The following is a 15,225-nucleotide window of genomic DNA, read 5'->3' as shown; positions in this document are numbered from 1 at the left end:
ATGTCATTTGGCAGGACCCAGGGGAAGAGCCTTCTCTGTGGCGGCCCCGATCTTCTGGAACCCACTCCCCCCAGAGATCAGAATTTCCCCCACCCTCTTCGCCTTTCGTAAGCTCCTTAAAACCCACCTCTGTTGTCAGGCATGGGGAATTGAGATATTCCTTTCCCCCCAGGCCTATACAATTTATGCATAGTATGATTGTGTTGTGTTGGCTTTGAATAAGGGTTTTTAGTTATTTTAAATACTGTATTTGATTTGTCATATGCTGTTTTATTATTGTTGTTAGCCGCCCTGAGGGGCGGCATACAAATCTAATAAATAAATAAATAAATAAATAAATAAACAAATAAATAAAATTTTCCCCATTTTCCTCCCCCAAAACTAAGGTGTGTCTTATATTCTGAAAAATACAGTAATTGACTTAGAAGAGGGGAGAGAAGACTGGAATGCAACGAATGCACAAGATATATATTTCATCACAGCAATATCTAACCTATTTTTGCCTAGATTAGATGAGCTTCAGCTCAGTGTCACAACCAAGGATAAGGTACAGCTTTATTTGATATTAATAGTTTGTGATTTTTTTCCTTTGGAAAGGAAATTATAAGTTACACTTCAAAATATGATATCTCCGAGACCGCCTTCTGCTGCACGAATCCCAGCAACCGATTAGGTCCCATAGAGTCGGCCTTCTCCGGGTCCCATCAACTAAACAATGTCGGTTGGCGGGACCCAGGGGAAGAGCCTTCTCTGTGGCGGCCCCGACTCTCTGGAACCAGCTGTCCCCAGAGATTAGAACTGCCCCTACCCTCCTTGCCTTTCGTAAACTTCTCAAAACCCACCTTTGTTGTCAGGCATGGGAGAATTGAAACATCTCCCCCGGGCCTATATAATTTATGTATGGTATGTTTGTAGGTATGTCTGCTTAAAAATGGGTTTTTTTAACTATTTAAAATTTTAAATTGTATATTATTAGATTTGTTATGAATTGTTTTATTGTATTGTGAGCCGCCCCGAGTCCACGGAAAGGGGAGGCATACAAATCTAATAAACAAGTAAATAAATAAATAAATAAATATTTTGACAAAAACAAATGCTACCGTGCAAAAAATGCTAAAATATATGTGCAATGTGTTTTATTTTCTAATTCAATTTGTAAAGGTCCCTTTAGAAACAGAAAAACAGAGACATATCAGTTTGTTTTTAAACACTTCATTCATCTTGATTTTATGCAGATCACAAAAGAATTGTTACAAAGCTTTTGAAGTATACATGTAGATAGAATTTTACAACTGACCTTTTCAAATTCAATCAATATATGATAGTGAATCTGGTGAAAAATGAAATAAATGGCCACTACTATTAGCTGGAAATGCAATATTTTAAAGATACAAATCAATGTTGTTTTAAAAAGTAAATCCATGCATTTAATAAAATAAAGCTGAAAGCTACTGACCTGACATTTTAACATTTTTTTATGGTTTATAGTGTCAAAATGCCATTCTGTGAACTATGGTAAGACCTGCAGTGAGCAAAAAGTATTTCAAATTTATTGTTAATTGTAGAATATGATCCTATTTCCCCATCTTATAATAAAAAGGTTAACATTTTATAAAAAGTAGGGCAAGCTTTAACATTATGAATTAAAACATATAAAGCCTATATTTGTTTCAGTTTAAGCAGTTTTTAACCTGATCCAAGAAAGTTTACTTCCTTTTGAAAACTAAGGAAATACGTAAAATCATTTTTGCTGCCACCACCCATTCCTTGTGTGGTTGAAACTGGCACCGATATTGCTTACCATAGTCTCAACAGAAAATGTTAAATCAGGACACTGTACTTCATAATATAAAAATGAACTAATCTACAGAGTTTAGTTTTTAGAAAGGTTTGATGAAAGTTGAAAACATTCTAAAAGTTCTTATAGCAAATAAAAAAAATATAAAACTAGACCTTGTCATAAAAAACAATAAATCTATTGTAAAATTAGCTATTAATATAACTAATGAACCTGACGCATGCAAAATTGGAAGCATAAGGCTTGTGTGTCAAATGCTTTTAGTAATATGTAACCAAAAAAAAAATCCTGCATCTTCAGGTGTTACCATCCCAATTCCATTATTTGCATTACTATTTCAAAGTATATTAACATCAAGTAAACGTGTCGTTAATAATTCAGGAACCATGATAAAGATACATTGTACCTAAAACAGTACTATCGTACTTTTCTGCAACTTTAATCAAACTGGAATGCTCAATAACGCTATTAAGCTCAGGAATACTTTCAGCCGTATCCCCAAATCCATGGTAGTGTCCATAGTGCAATGTATCTCCAAGGTCATCCAACCATGAGGGCCTATTGGAAACAAGGCTACTTGGGCTTCCATTCAGATGTAAAGAACCACACATATCAGAAGCATTTAGAACTGTGGCTGGTTCCTCAACACTATGGCCATCATTGATTATACGGTTATGATCAGAGATGAGTGCATTAGGTACTATCAATGTTAAGCATTCTTCACGCCTGGAATTCAATCCATTGAGCTGAGGTGGGGAAGTGAAGTCCAAATTTCCATTGATGATATTTCCATTTGCCAATGCTTTCAATATGGAGTTACTGCAATTCATATCTGCATTAAGAAATAGACCCGTCAAGCACAAATTGACTCAATTTATACAACCATCTTCTCCATATCTTTTTAAAAAAATATTATAAATTGGACATCCCTTTGATCAGTGGTTCTCAACCTAGGGGTCGGGACCTTTTGGGGGGTTTCGAACAACCGTTTCACAGGGGTCGCCTAAGACCATGGGAAACAACAAATTTCCCATGGTATTAGGAACTAAAGTTTCTGTTCTGATGCTTTGGAACATATTTTTACAATCCAACCAATCAGGCATTTACAGTGGGGATGATCCCTCTGACCTTCCTACCCCTCAGCTATTATGCTTTATGTATGGTTTATGTGGGTTGTATGATGGCTTTTTATTATAAGGGTTTTTAATAGTTTTTAATATTGGATTTGTACTCTGTATATTGCTTGTTGTGAGCCGCTCCGAGTCTTCGGAGAGGGGTGGCATACAAATCTAATAAATAATAAAATCTAATAAATAATAACATTCAGTTTAAAGCTCTGTTGGGAGAACTGGCACTGCACTTATGGTGGTGGTGGGGGTCACCACAACATGTATCTGTGGAATGTTTGGAAACTGTATAGCTACTTAGCTTTTCTGAAAATCTAATCCAGGCACAATGCAATACATACTTACTTAACAGTATGATCCATCAAACACAATAGGTTTATCCCAAAGGTGCTTTCCCAATAGGCAACTGGACCTTCTGTTGTTGTTGGTCTTTTTTTGGGTGAGGGGGGAATGGGACGTTTCCCTTCTCATCCAAGAAGTTTCTGCAGTTCTTAAGAAGAAATTAAGAAGCTTCTTAGATGAGAAGCGAAATGTTTTCAAAGGAAAAAAACCTCGTTGCTTTTTGGAAAAAGCACCTTTGGGAGGAGCTTGATAGAGATAATTGAGAATCTCCAGACACAGTGGGTTTATGTTAAATATCTGTGCCTAGGGTAAACTGTAGGCATATTTCCAACAGTTATTGTTACTATGTACTACATCATACAAAGCTGTAAGAGGTATTTGGGGAAGTTATGTTGCCATGTTTTAAGACAGTTTTTGCCAAAACCCAGAACTTCCATATTTTGGGGCGAGGGGCACAATTGCATTCATAGTGAACCACGGGTTTACTTAAGAGGCAGGGTGGCACAGTGGCTAGAATGCAGCACTGCAGGCTACTTCAGCTATTTGCTAGTTGTAGTTCAGCAGTTCAAATCTCACCACCGGCTCAAGGTTGACTCAGCCTTCCATCCTTCCGAGTTGGGTTAAAATGAGGACCCAGATTGTTGGGACCAATATGCTGATTCTATAAACCGCTTAGAGAGGGCTATAAAAGCACTATGAAGTGGTATATAAGTCTAAATGCTATTGCTATTAACAACTGCTACAAAAAAGGTCATGTGATCGACCTGTTTTACAATCATCACGACACGGGACTATAATGGACAGACTCCATTACTGTTGTATGTCGAAGACTACCTGTAATGTTAAGTGTAATTTTAAATGCGATAAAATCTTTGTGTTTTATAAGATTTAATAGACACTAAACTTAAATACAGTAGTACCTCTAGATACGAGCTGCTCCACATGCGAGTATTCCAAGATACGAGCCATTAGGGGAGAGAAATTTCTTTTCGAGACCTGAGCTCAAATTCGGGATACGAGCCGAGCGTCCACTAGGTGGCGCAAGAATCCCTGCTTCTGGTTATCTCAGAGGGGAAAAACAAAGTCTAAAGCCATTTGTTCCAGATACGAGTTGTTCGACATACAAGCTCCGTTCTGGAACAAATTAAACTCGTATCTAGAGGTACTACTGTAATATGGTTTTTTAAAGTTCAGACTACAGTATGCATAAACAATAATGAAAATTCTTGGATTCCTACAATTATGGAAAGTGTTGTAAAAATTCAAGAATGGTTATGCAGTGTGTTATCAGCAATTTTATTTAAAATGAACAGCAAAATGAAACCATCTTTAGAATACAATCTGTACAATATTCCATAGTGCCATTTATATACACCAATAAATCAATCATGAATGCAATAATTATATCACAGACATAATGTACTTTAAATTGGACATTTAGTGGGACTAATTCACAAATAGGGCATGAAAATGTTAATGTAGTCTTAGAAAACCTCCTTGCAAGAATTAATAAAATGTACAGAAAAAGTAGTGCTATGTTTGGTGACTATTTTTTTTAAAAAGTCTCGTTCTATTTATTAAGAAGGGTATTTTGGTTTGGCAAACTTTGGATTTATTTTTGCAAAGTGCTAACTTTTATTAATACTAATCAATAATAGAGCCTCGGGGGCGCAGTGGTTAGAGTGCAGTACTGTAAGCTACTTCTGCTGATCACCAGCTGCCGGCAGGTTGGCAGATCGAATCTCAGTAGGCTCAAGGTTGACTTAGCAGTCCATCCTTCCAAGGTCGGTAAAATGAAGACCCAGATTGTTGGGGGCAATAGGCTTACTCTCTGTAAACCGCTTAGAGAGGACTGTAAAGCACTGTGAAGTGGTGTATAAAATCTAAATGCTAATGCTGAATACTATTAATACTTTCAGCTTCAGTACTGCAAGTGTACAAGTAATTTATGATATTAACATTTCACCTTAATGGGACCATTTAATGTCACTGGTTACAATTAATCCAACGTCTACCAGTTTTGTTTTTCCCTGTTAGATAACCTTGTTATGGCATTAAACGGCGCTTTTATAAGTCATAATTGCAATTGTGTTTTGATTTACAAATCATAGTTTTTAATGGATCAATAAGCCGGTTCATTTAGCAAATTCTACTAATAGGAAGCAGACAAGTAGCATTTAATATATTGGATGTTAAGTTGTCAGAAATTTTAAATGCTGTAGGAAAGGTATTCAGCAGGCAAAATATGCTCGTAGTTTTTCCCTCAACATTTATATAAATTTTTTTGCTTTGCATAAAGGCATTTTAAGTGAGAATAATAATTATATTGAAATTACTTGAAAACAATAGAAATCTTAATTTCTATTTTTAAAAAAACCCACCTGCAATAATTTAGCTAAGCCTTGATTTCTTCTAAGTAATCGCATATGGGTTTCTAACTCAGCTACCATCCAGATAATCTCTTCAATTATACAGTGGTACCTCTACTTAAGAACTTAATTTGTTCCATGATCAGGTTCTTAAGTTTGAAAGTAGAAGCAATTTTTCCCATAGGAATCAATGTAAAAGCAAATAATGTGTGTAAATCCATTAGGAAAGAAATAAAAGCTTGGAATTTAGGTGGAAGGGGGAAGAGGAAGAATAGGAGGACAGTCGCTGCTGAAGGAAGATGAGGTGAGGGGAATCAAAAAAATCCAAAACTTTAAGGCTTTTTTTTTTTAATTTAAAAGAGGGACTCTGCGGCGGCGAGGAGGAGCACGTGCTTCCCATACACCCGGCGTGAGGCTTTCTCCCATACACTGCGCCAGAGAGAGAAACCCAGGGGGAATGGCAGGAAACTGGCCACTCTCAAATTTCCTGGAAAATTTTTCCGGGCTCGGAAAATGGTTCTTAAGAAGAGGCAAAAAAATCTTGAGCACCCGGTTCTTATCTAGAAAAGTTCTTAAGTAGAGGTGTTCTTATATTGAGGTACCACTATGTACCAAAATACTATAAACACTGGTAAAATTGTTATCAGTAAATAAAAATATTGTTATCAGTAAATAAAAATATTAAAATTTACAGATAAAATCATACACCAACATGACTCCTGTTAATTACCACCATTTTAATATTGATTCAGAATCTCGTGTTTAGTATAGCAGCTATAGTTCACTGAGTCCATCAAGGCCTGTAGTCTTCTCCAGAGAAAAAAAGTTTACAGTTTTCACATAGTTTTGTTCCCCAAAGGTGTGATTGAAAAACAAGATGCTGCTCAATTTGCAGCCATATCAGAATATTTTTGATGAATTTAATCATGGATATCCATTCCAATTTCCATTTTTTCAATCAAAAAACTGGTGGGGAGAACACATGGCATATTCCCAATGAAAACACTATCAACCCATTTGTAAGTAGAATTAATTAAAAACAAACCCCAAATATATGATCACAACCCATACAGTTACACCATTTAGCTTGGCCTGGAGTGAATTCTTTTGAATTGAGAATATTCTGAATGTAAACGCCCACCCTTGAAAAGTAATATTAATTACAAATAAAATTAATATGGATGGCATTTTCTTTAGTTTTCAAATAGAAATTTTGGACTATCAATGACTGAAATTAATTCAATTAAGATTAGCAATAAGTTAAAAGGAAATGTGTTTTAAGGTATACTGAATGACTTTTGAACAAAACTGGTTGCACTTGTAGAGCTTTATTTGAGATACCAAAACTGGTTGTACGATTATGTAGGCAGTGCAATTAGCTTTTGATTTAATTATAATAAATAACTTGTTTTAATCAAGTTATTAAGGTTCTTTTTAAAAAAAAGCAATACTCTGTAATCAAGGCACATGGCATGCATGTTTAACTCAACACTGGCAATATTTTACACCCAAAACCAACACTTTCAAAATCTTACAAACACCTTCTACAAATATTAATTAGGAAGCTTTAAGGTACTTTAGCATTAAAATAGCTGGAGTTTTGACATACTCAATAAGATAAATCTATAGATAAAATGCATACTGATTCTTGCAACAACAAGGGGTTTGCATTGCGGAAACGGTGTAAATTTCAACAGAATCATTCTTCTGTTTTTTTTCTTCAACCATGTGAATGATCTTGTGGTTAACAGGAAACTCTTGCCTCCCACCTGATATAAGAGCAAACTCTCTATCAACATGCATATTGTTAGCGTCCTCTTCACTTCCTCCATTTGTCATTGGTACTAGGCCATCAAAACATTGATCTGTTTAAGAAAAAAGATATTCAGAACAGTACATAATTTATTAATCCAAAATTTTAAAAATTACACCTCTATAAAAACAGGGCAACCACCAATGTTTTGGGCAGGTGATGCTTGAACGTTTGTGATATAAAAGTCTTGAGCAGAGGTCTTCAAACCTGGCAACTTTAAGACTTCTCCAGCCAGCTAAGTTTGGGAACCTCTGGTCTTGAGGGTCAATCTCAAATCTCACCTCTACTAGTCTGGCTCCCAGGCCAATAGCAAATTGACTGTTTTTTAAATTAATGGGTTTTTAGCTATATTTTTAACTATTAGATTTGTATACTTATTGTTTGCATTGTATGTTGTGAGACGCCCGGGTCCCCGAAGAGGGGCGGCATGCAAGTCTAATAAATAATAATAGTAATAACAACAATAATAAAGCTGAAAGTTAATTACACATCGATGATATCTCACCCCAAACTGAAGGATTACCTCACCTACTATTGCCCTTTTTCAACTGGAATGAAACAGATCCCCAGAGTCTCACCTTCAGTTCTAGCTTTCTTCATTGCAAAATTGTTCATGTCTTCAAAAGATCGTTTTCGACTGGGCCCTCTTTGGTTAGTGTTCTGATGGACCCCATAGCCATTGCTATAGAAATGGTTCAACGGGTATTTCTGAAGGTTGAAGAGCAACTGAGTACATTCGTGGAAGCCCTGGGTATGAGCAAGATCTGCTGCTGTCAGGCCACTGGCATTTCGTAAGCTGCACAATACAAATATATTGAATTATACCCCATAATAAAAATATTATGGTGACTGCTGCTGATTTGACTCATTCTGAAGATGAGCGCTTTTTTCTAATTTCCCCAGTAGGGGAATTTATACTATCCAGTTTAAAATAATCTTTTGAGCACATATCTGCATTCTAAGCAAAATTTGGGAAGCAGTACAATTAAGAATAATTATGTGCCATAAAAATTCCTAATTAAGTGCCTGAAATTGCTAAAATATCTTGCCTGCAGCCTGAAGCATCTCATCTTTACACAAACTTCAGACATTTGATCCAATTCCTGTCTTATAATCATCTCATTTTATGAAAAGGAATTATCTGTAAATAAATATTCAAAATAATTGTTATAAGAGTCCGCAGCATTCTAGAATCTCATACCACAAAAATATTTCAGTTCTTCTTAACAATAAAAAGTAGGTACGCAGGTGTATATCTTGCCAATGTTTATGTTTTGTACTAAGCTGGCAGCTTATATCAAAGTTTGTGACATCATAAGTGGTAGAATATTCAGTTCTTTGAAGCATTATCGCAGAACATTAAGATTTTGAGCTTTAAAACTGAAATTATTCAGGCAGTTATCTGAACAATACTTGTTGAAAACATGACAGAACAGACACATACTGTATATATAAATAGAAAGAAGAATAGCACAGAACAGTTAATTTTTTTCCAATTTCAAAATCCTGTGGCTTGTATATCTTTATATATAAATCATGTAGCGTAAGCAACATGGTATGTTATTGGAATGAGAAAACAGGCTGTTGAGGTTATTAATGAAATAAGAGAAGCAAATGTCTGGAATAAAGTATTAATACCTGCTTAATTCAAAATGCAAAGAGATTTAGAAAGAATTCTGAGAGGGGAATGTTTCAAGCCAAGTAGTCATTGTTAGTGAAAGTTACTTCAATTTTTGGGTGGCAATCTCCAAGGTATCTATGAGATAAACTACATCTATGTATTATGTATATATCTATGTATATATCTATGAGATGAACTACAGATATATTGCAACAAGAATAATTAGCATTTCCTGCAAGTGGGAATTGGTCAAGAAATGCACAAATTTATCAAATTCAGGCTGGCAAACACTTCTAATCTCAGAGATTGTAAGAAGGAAGTTGTAAAGGAAAGCCAAGTTGATCAGCCCTATAAAAGTCAGCTGAAATATCTACTCTAATTCTGGAAAAAATTCTAAGACCAGTCTAAATAGCTAACAAGCAATGCTAAGGAAGCCATTAAATAAAAGGGAGATTTAATCTTAAATTATCTTGCTCAATGGAGAACCAAATTTTTCAAGAAATGGGAAGAAATGCAACAAAGGAGACTGAGGAACATACTATTAATAGAGTTATTAAAATTATTTATAGCAGCAGCAAGAATCTTGTAATGGAAGGCTGTGGAACTGTTAAAAACAATTTAAAAAACATGCTAAAAGTGGATCAAAATATTGAGAAACTGCTCTGAACAAATTCTTTCTATATCTTTGCATATATAGGGCAGACATTAGTGCTTGGATTAATCTTTTCAAGAAGGAAGCAGATAGACCAAGGCAATAATCATGATAGATGGGATTATGAAATCTCTAGACAAATAAAACTCAGTTGAGCGCTAGCATAAATGATGTGGATTACACCAATAAATACAATTTTGATAGCACCAAAAATCTTTCAAAATTGAGAGAATAAGTAAAACTATTCCTATTTTCTGTCAGAGACTGGTTTCATCTGGGAAGAAATTATGGATCGATGCAGCATAAAGAAAATGATCAATTCAGCAGGCAGCTGCAATAAAAACACCCAACTGCCAATACCTGCAGTATCTTCGCACCTAGATAAAGCAATCTATCTACTCTGGTCAAAGTTCTTCAAAACAACTGCAAAGCAAAAATCAAGATACCAGTGACCAGAAAAGTGATCAAGAGAATAGAGCCACTTTCTATGAGGAAAGAGTTCAACAACTGCAATGGGAAAGAAGTGGAGGGGATGGATATGAGAGAAGAATGTAGACCCAGTGAAAAGGAAGTAGATACAGTAGTCCCTCACCTATCGCTGGTGTTACGTTCCAGACCCGGCCGCGATAGGTGAAATCCGCGATGGGGAATTTATCGACTGATAGTACTTATTTAAGTATTTATATTGTAATTGTTTGGTAAGTTTTCATTGTTTTAAGTGTTTATAAACCCTTCCCACACAGTATTTATTTTAGATACAGTATTTAAATACAGTATTTACAATTTTAGATATATTTTTTTTGAAAAACCTGCTGATCAGGTTCGGCGGGCTGGTTAAATCTGCCGATCGACTTCCTCAGAAACCCGCGAACCAGCGAAGATCTGCGAATGATTTTTTTCATTAATATTTATTGAAAACCCGCAATGAAGTGAAGCCGCAGTAGGTGAAGCGCAGTATAGCGAGGGACTACTGTAGATGGTTTTTCTATTTTCAAACAGAGTCCATTGAAATGAATGACAGGGAGTTTTAAAGTCAATCAAAGCAAAAGGAATTGATCATACAAGTGCATTAATCCAGTCCATTTCCGAAAGAGATGATAACCACTATTGTGAATGGCTTAGAATAGGGTTTAGATAAATTAGTGCAATAGAAGATTATGAAGTAGCCATATAGTTTACCTATAACTTCTAAAGATAGAGCCAACTTGGTACAGTGGTTAAGGCACTATGCAAAAACTGGGAGTCCGTGAATTTTAATCCCATTTTAGGAACAAAACCAGCTGGGAGACCCTCTCTCAGCCCGAAGAAGAGAAGGCAATAGCAAATTATTTCTGAAATCTTGTCAAGGAGATTTCAAGAGATTTGTTCCGGCAGTTGCCTAGAATCAATATTAACTTGAAAACAACCCAAAAAAACCCCAAGCCCTTCAAAATGAAACAGCTTTCTAAAGTTAAGGTAGATCTCCTAAGTAGATTTGATAAAGAATCAGAAATAAGATTACTTCAAAGTTGTATTAAGAGTGAAATTTATTTCAGAAAATGAAATTCAAAAATAAGCAGGCTCCCTGCCAAAGATCAACAAAGAGAAAAATAGGTTTCCTTTTACACAATTTCCCTCACCTCTAAAGGTAAAGAAAAGTGTCTTAACAGTGAAAATTAAGAGTTTGAAAGTAGTAGTTTAAATGCAGTAACTGAGAATGACAAAGGTTTTTGATAGCAGGCAAGAATCTGCTATAGGCTTTTTCTTTCTATTAAATGAGAAGGCAAATTTTATACCGAAGTACATAGAAGAGATGACAAGTGAATGAAATTAGTACACTATAAAAAATATTAATTCTATCGAAATTCAGATCTGAACAATAAGCTTAAACAGGAAAGACAAACATCCATAGCGTAATATAAATCTATACATACATACATACATACATACATACATACATACATACATTCATACATACATACATACATTCATACATACATATATATACACCTCCTGGCAATCCATTTATCCTAGCTTGTCAGTATAAAAGGTAGATTAATACAAAACAGGCCTTAAAGGCAAAATTACTGTTTTTTGTTCATTAAGTTTTACCCCTCCCCAAAAATGGTTAAAAGAAAGCTGGCAAAAATGTCTTGAAAACAATTCTTCTCATTCAAACTTAAGTTTCTTCAAAAATTTGGACTCTGAAATGGACTAGTATAACATTTAACACAGATTCAACTGAAAATAGCTTTTAGGTAGGAATGGAAAGTTTTTTAAAAATTTGGTAAAATGGAGTTTATCTAAAACCGGATTGAGAGAACAGTGTATTAAAGATACTCCGTATATATAGGTAGTCCTCAATTTACAACCATTCAAAATTACAGGAGCATTGGAAAAAGTGACATGGCAGATCCTTGCACTTAAATCACTGCAATATCCCCGTGGTCACATGATCAAAATTCTGGCACTTGGCAACTGGCATGTATTTATAACAGTTGCAGTGTTTCAGGTAATGTGATCACGATTTACAATCTTCCCAGCTGGCTTCTGGTTTAAAAAAAGTCAATGGAGGAAGCTTAATGACCACGGGATTCATTTAACGATTGTAGTGATTTGTTTAACAATTGTGGCAAAGACAGTTGTAAAAGCAACTGCCTTGCTTAGCATTGGGAATTCTAGTCCCAATTGTGATAAATCGAGGACTATCTGTACCAAAATTCTGTACAGTGTTCCCTCGATTTTCGCGGGTTCGAACTTCACGAAAAGTTTATACCATGGTTTTTCAAAAATATTAATTAAAAAAATACTTTGCGGGTTTTTTCCCTATACCACGGTTTTTCCCGCCCGATGATGTCATATGTCATCGCCAAACTTTCATCCGACTTTAATAAATATTTTTTTATATAAACTTTAATAAATAAACATGGGGAGTAATGATCTAAATGGTTGCTAAGGGAATGGGAAATTGCACTTTAGGGGTTTAAAGTGTTAAGGGAAGGCTTATGATACTGTTCATAGCCAAAAATAGTGTATTTACTTCCGCATCTCTACTTTGCGGAAATTTGACTTTCGCGGGCAGTCTAGGAACGCATCCCCCGCGAAAATCGAGGGAACACTGTACTCAGTCAGGGGGTTAACTACCCACTTGGAAGTGGCACAATACTTCATTTGCTAATCCAAAGAATTACTGTAGTATTTATACCACTGTACATCCTGTGCTATAGAGAAAATACTGCAGATAAATTAGGCGGTTGTAAGCGAGCACAGATTATTGTCGACAGCAACTGCTAAACAGCAGCAGCTTACAAAAAGGTTTTTTTATGTTTTGAAAAAAGAAGTAGGTAACAAGGTAGGGGAAGAAAGGGGGGGGAAATCTGCACTTTTTAAATGGAAAAGGGGCCAACTGGACGAAAGAACAAAATCTAGCTACTCAAATATGTTGAATAGGTAACTCTGTGATATATGATAAAGAGATTTTATCCGACTTAAAATGTCTATTCTTCCGATCTTTAGCAGTGATGTGCATGTATACCTTGGTTTCCAGTACTAAGGGCAACTTTGATAGCGACTTCTCCCAGTTTGCCTCATCCACATTCCTCTTGGTAATGTGCAGCTCCAGAGGCTTCATGTCTATGGTTATTCTTGCCAAGAGATCTTCTCATCTGTGGTCTCACTCTTCTTCTCTTTTGGGTTTCCACTTAGCTATGTCTCCATGACATCCATTCTAAGGTCATGATTCATTTGAGACTGTTATAATATTATAAACCAGCTATTAAAGGATGGCAGTGATGAAGCATATAGTATTTAGAACATAAAATGTGCAATGCTCTTATTAGCTAAAAACAGATTCATCAGCAGTTCCAATTCCTACTAAAATTATCAACAGACATCCTTCAACTATATTAGGAATCTTATCCTAAATGTAGATGTTTGGTGTTAACCTCAGAGTTTCAATTGTTAACAAGCTGCTGTTTATTATATATGAATATTACCTTTCAATAATAAAAAAAACTAAAGTTACATACGAAACCAGTCTAATTCTAACAGCCTAAAATGAATTTTTTTCCCAAAAGGAAGATTGCAGAGCGCAAATTACTTTGATTAGGAACAGTAACTCTGACACTGAAAAACCTGCTACTTTGCTAATTATAATTATATGAACATGGCTGCAATTTCAAAGCCAACGTGTTATAGTTGTGAAGGTGCTAAATTGGGAAAATACAGGTTCACATCCACCCTCAGCCATGAAATTCACTGAGGGGTTTTGGGCCAATCCCTTTCTTAGTTCAATACACCTCGTAAGATTTTGTGAGGAAGAAAAAACCGGAAAGAATGCAGTGCACAATCTTGAGTGGCAGGATATAAATCTAATAAATCATAGATATCCTGAAGACAGTTGTAGACAAAAAAAAATGGTAACAGATACTATTTTGCCAGAGTTTTTGGTAAATGGTTTACTAGAAGAGGAAGGAAAATTCATTGCACTCATACAGGTCAGCTGAAAAATTATCCACTTATAATGTCACATACTTTGAACAAAACATATCTAAAATATCTGTCAAAAAAGGGGGGGTGTTGAGGTTATATGAAGACTAGCCTCCAAGACTAATTTATGCTACTGCCAGAGTTCCTGCAGCTTAAAATATCTCTTCATTAATGTCATGAGACCATTTAAGAAAACAAACTCTCCATTCTTAATATGCTTATTTAAAAATATTCAAACTTATATTGTTAGTTTATAAATTATAAAAGAGAGATACTGCAATTAGGCTAAGCAAAAGCATGCAAATCTATATATTCTATTATCTGAATTCCTAGATTAGCATTAAAACCAATCACCGCAACAAATACCTCAACAGTATGCCTTGTGTGCAGAAAGGAAGCGATACTGAACATTCAATGCCACACCTGTAAGGTTTTCGGAGAAGCACCTGTGGCAGTTTCAGCAGTTTCTATATGGAAAGCTCCCCCTTTCTAGGATTACTTGAAAAAATCAAGTCAATTCGAATTACGTAGCTGTAAAACATTGACATGTGTAGTTTTTATAGTTTCAGAATCTTCTCGTTGATTTAAAAAACGGGCAATGGTGCATTAAACAGGAAACTTACATCATAAGGGATCAACATATTTTGCAGGCAACATTTAGACTAAAGTTATACTAACATACATAAAGTGCAGTGGCACATAATTCATTATCATTAAGCCAACATCATGTGACCACCTTAGCCATGAGACAGTGCGCCTGACTCAAGGATGGACTCTCAAGCGCGGATTTTCATCCTGAAGCTCAATGTAATTCTCTCAGTTGTCTGAAATGTAAACATGATATGTACTAGAAACAAATCGTCAACTCATGACTTCTGTTACTTTAAAATTTGGCAAATTGCAAATAAAAGTGAATTCTTAACTATGCCAACTGTTAAAAAATAGCCAATACACGGGATTAAGCAGAACTCTTGCTACTGAAGTATTTCTTCCACAGGTCCCTCACATACTAGCATATGGGCACTAAACAAAATCA

The 15,225-nt window shown here is 35.4% G+C and overlaps 1 protein-coding gene across 1 annotated transcript in view; it reads right to left on the bottom strand.

Moving 5' to 3' along the window:
- Window positions 1-1,196: 1,196 nt before the first annotated feature.
- Window positions 1,197-15,225, bottom strand: part of ANKRD10 (ankyrin repeat domain 10) — a 35,117-nt gene continuing 21,088 nt past the window's right edge. Inside the window, exons 4-6 of the mRNA XM_070751157.1 lie at window positions 8,028-8,245; window positions 7,406-7,501; window positions 1,197-2,630 (exon numbers count right to left, since the gene is read on the bottom strand). Of these exons, the coding sequence (XP_070607258.1) occupies window positions 2,176-2,630; window positions 7,406-7,501; window positions 8,028-8,245 (769 nt within the window). The 3' untranslated portion in view covers window positions 1,197-2,175. The remainder of the gene's footprint in view (window positions 2,631-7,405; window positions 7,502-8,027; window positions 8,246-15,225) is intronic.

Source organism: Erythrolamprus reginae, chromosome 4, assembly GCF_031021105.1.
Source record: "Erythrolamprus reginae isolate rEryReg1 chromosome 4, rEryReg1.hap1, whole genome shotgun sequence".
NCBI lineage: Eukaryota > Metazoa > Chordata > Lepidosauria > Squamata > Dipsadidae > Erythrolamprus > Erythrolamprus reginae.
The sequence above is the reverse complement of the archived record's forward strand: the minus strand, read 5'-3'. Positions and strand labels throughout refer to the sequence as shown.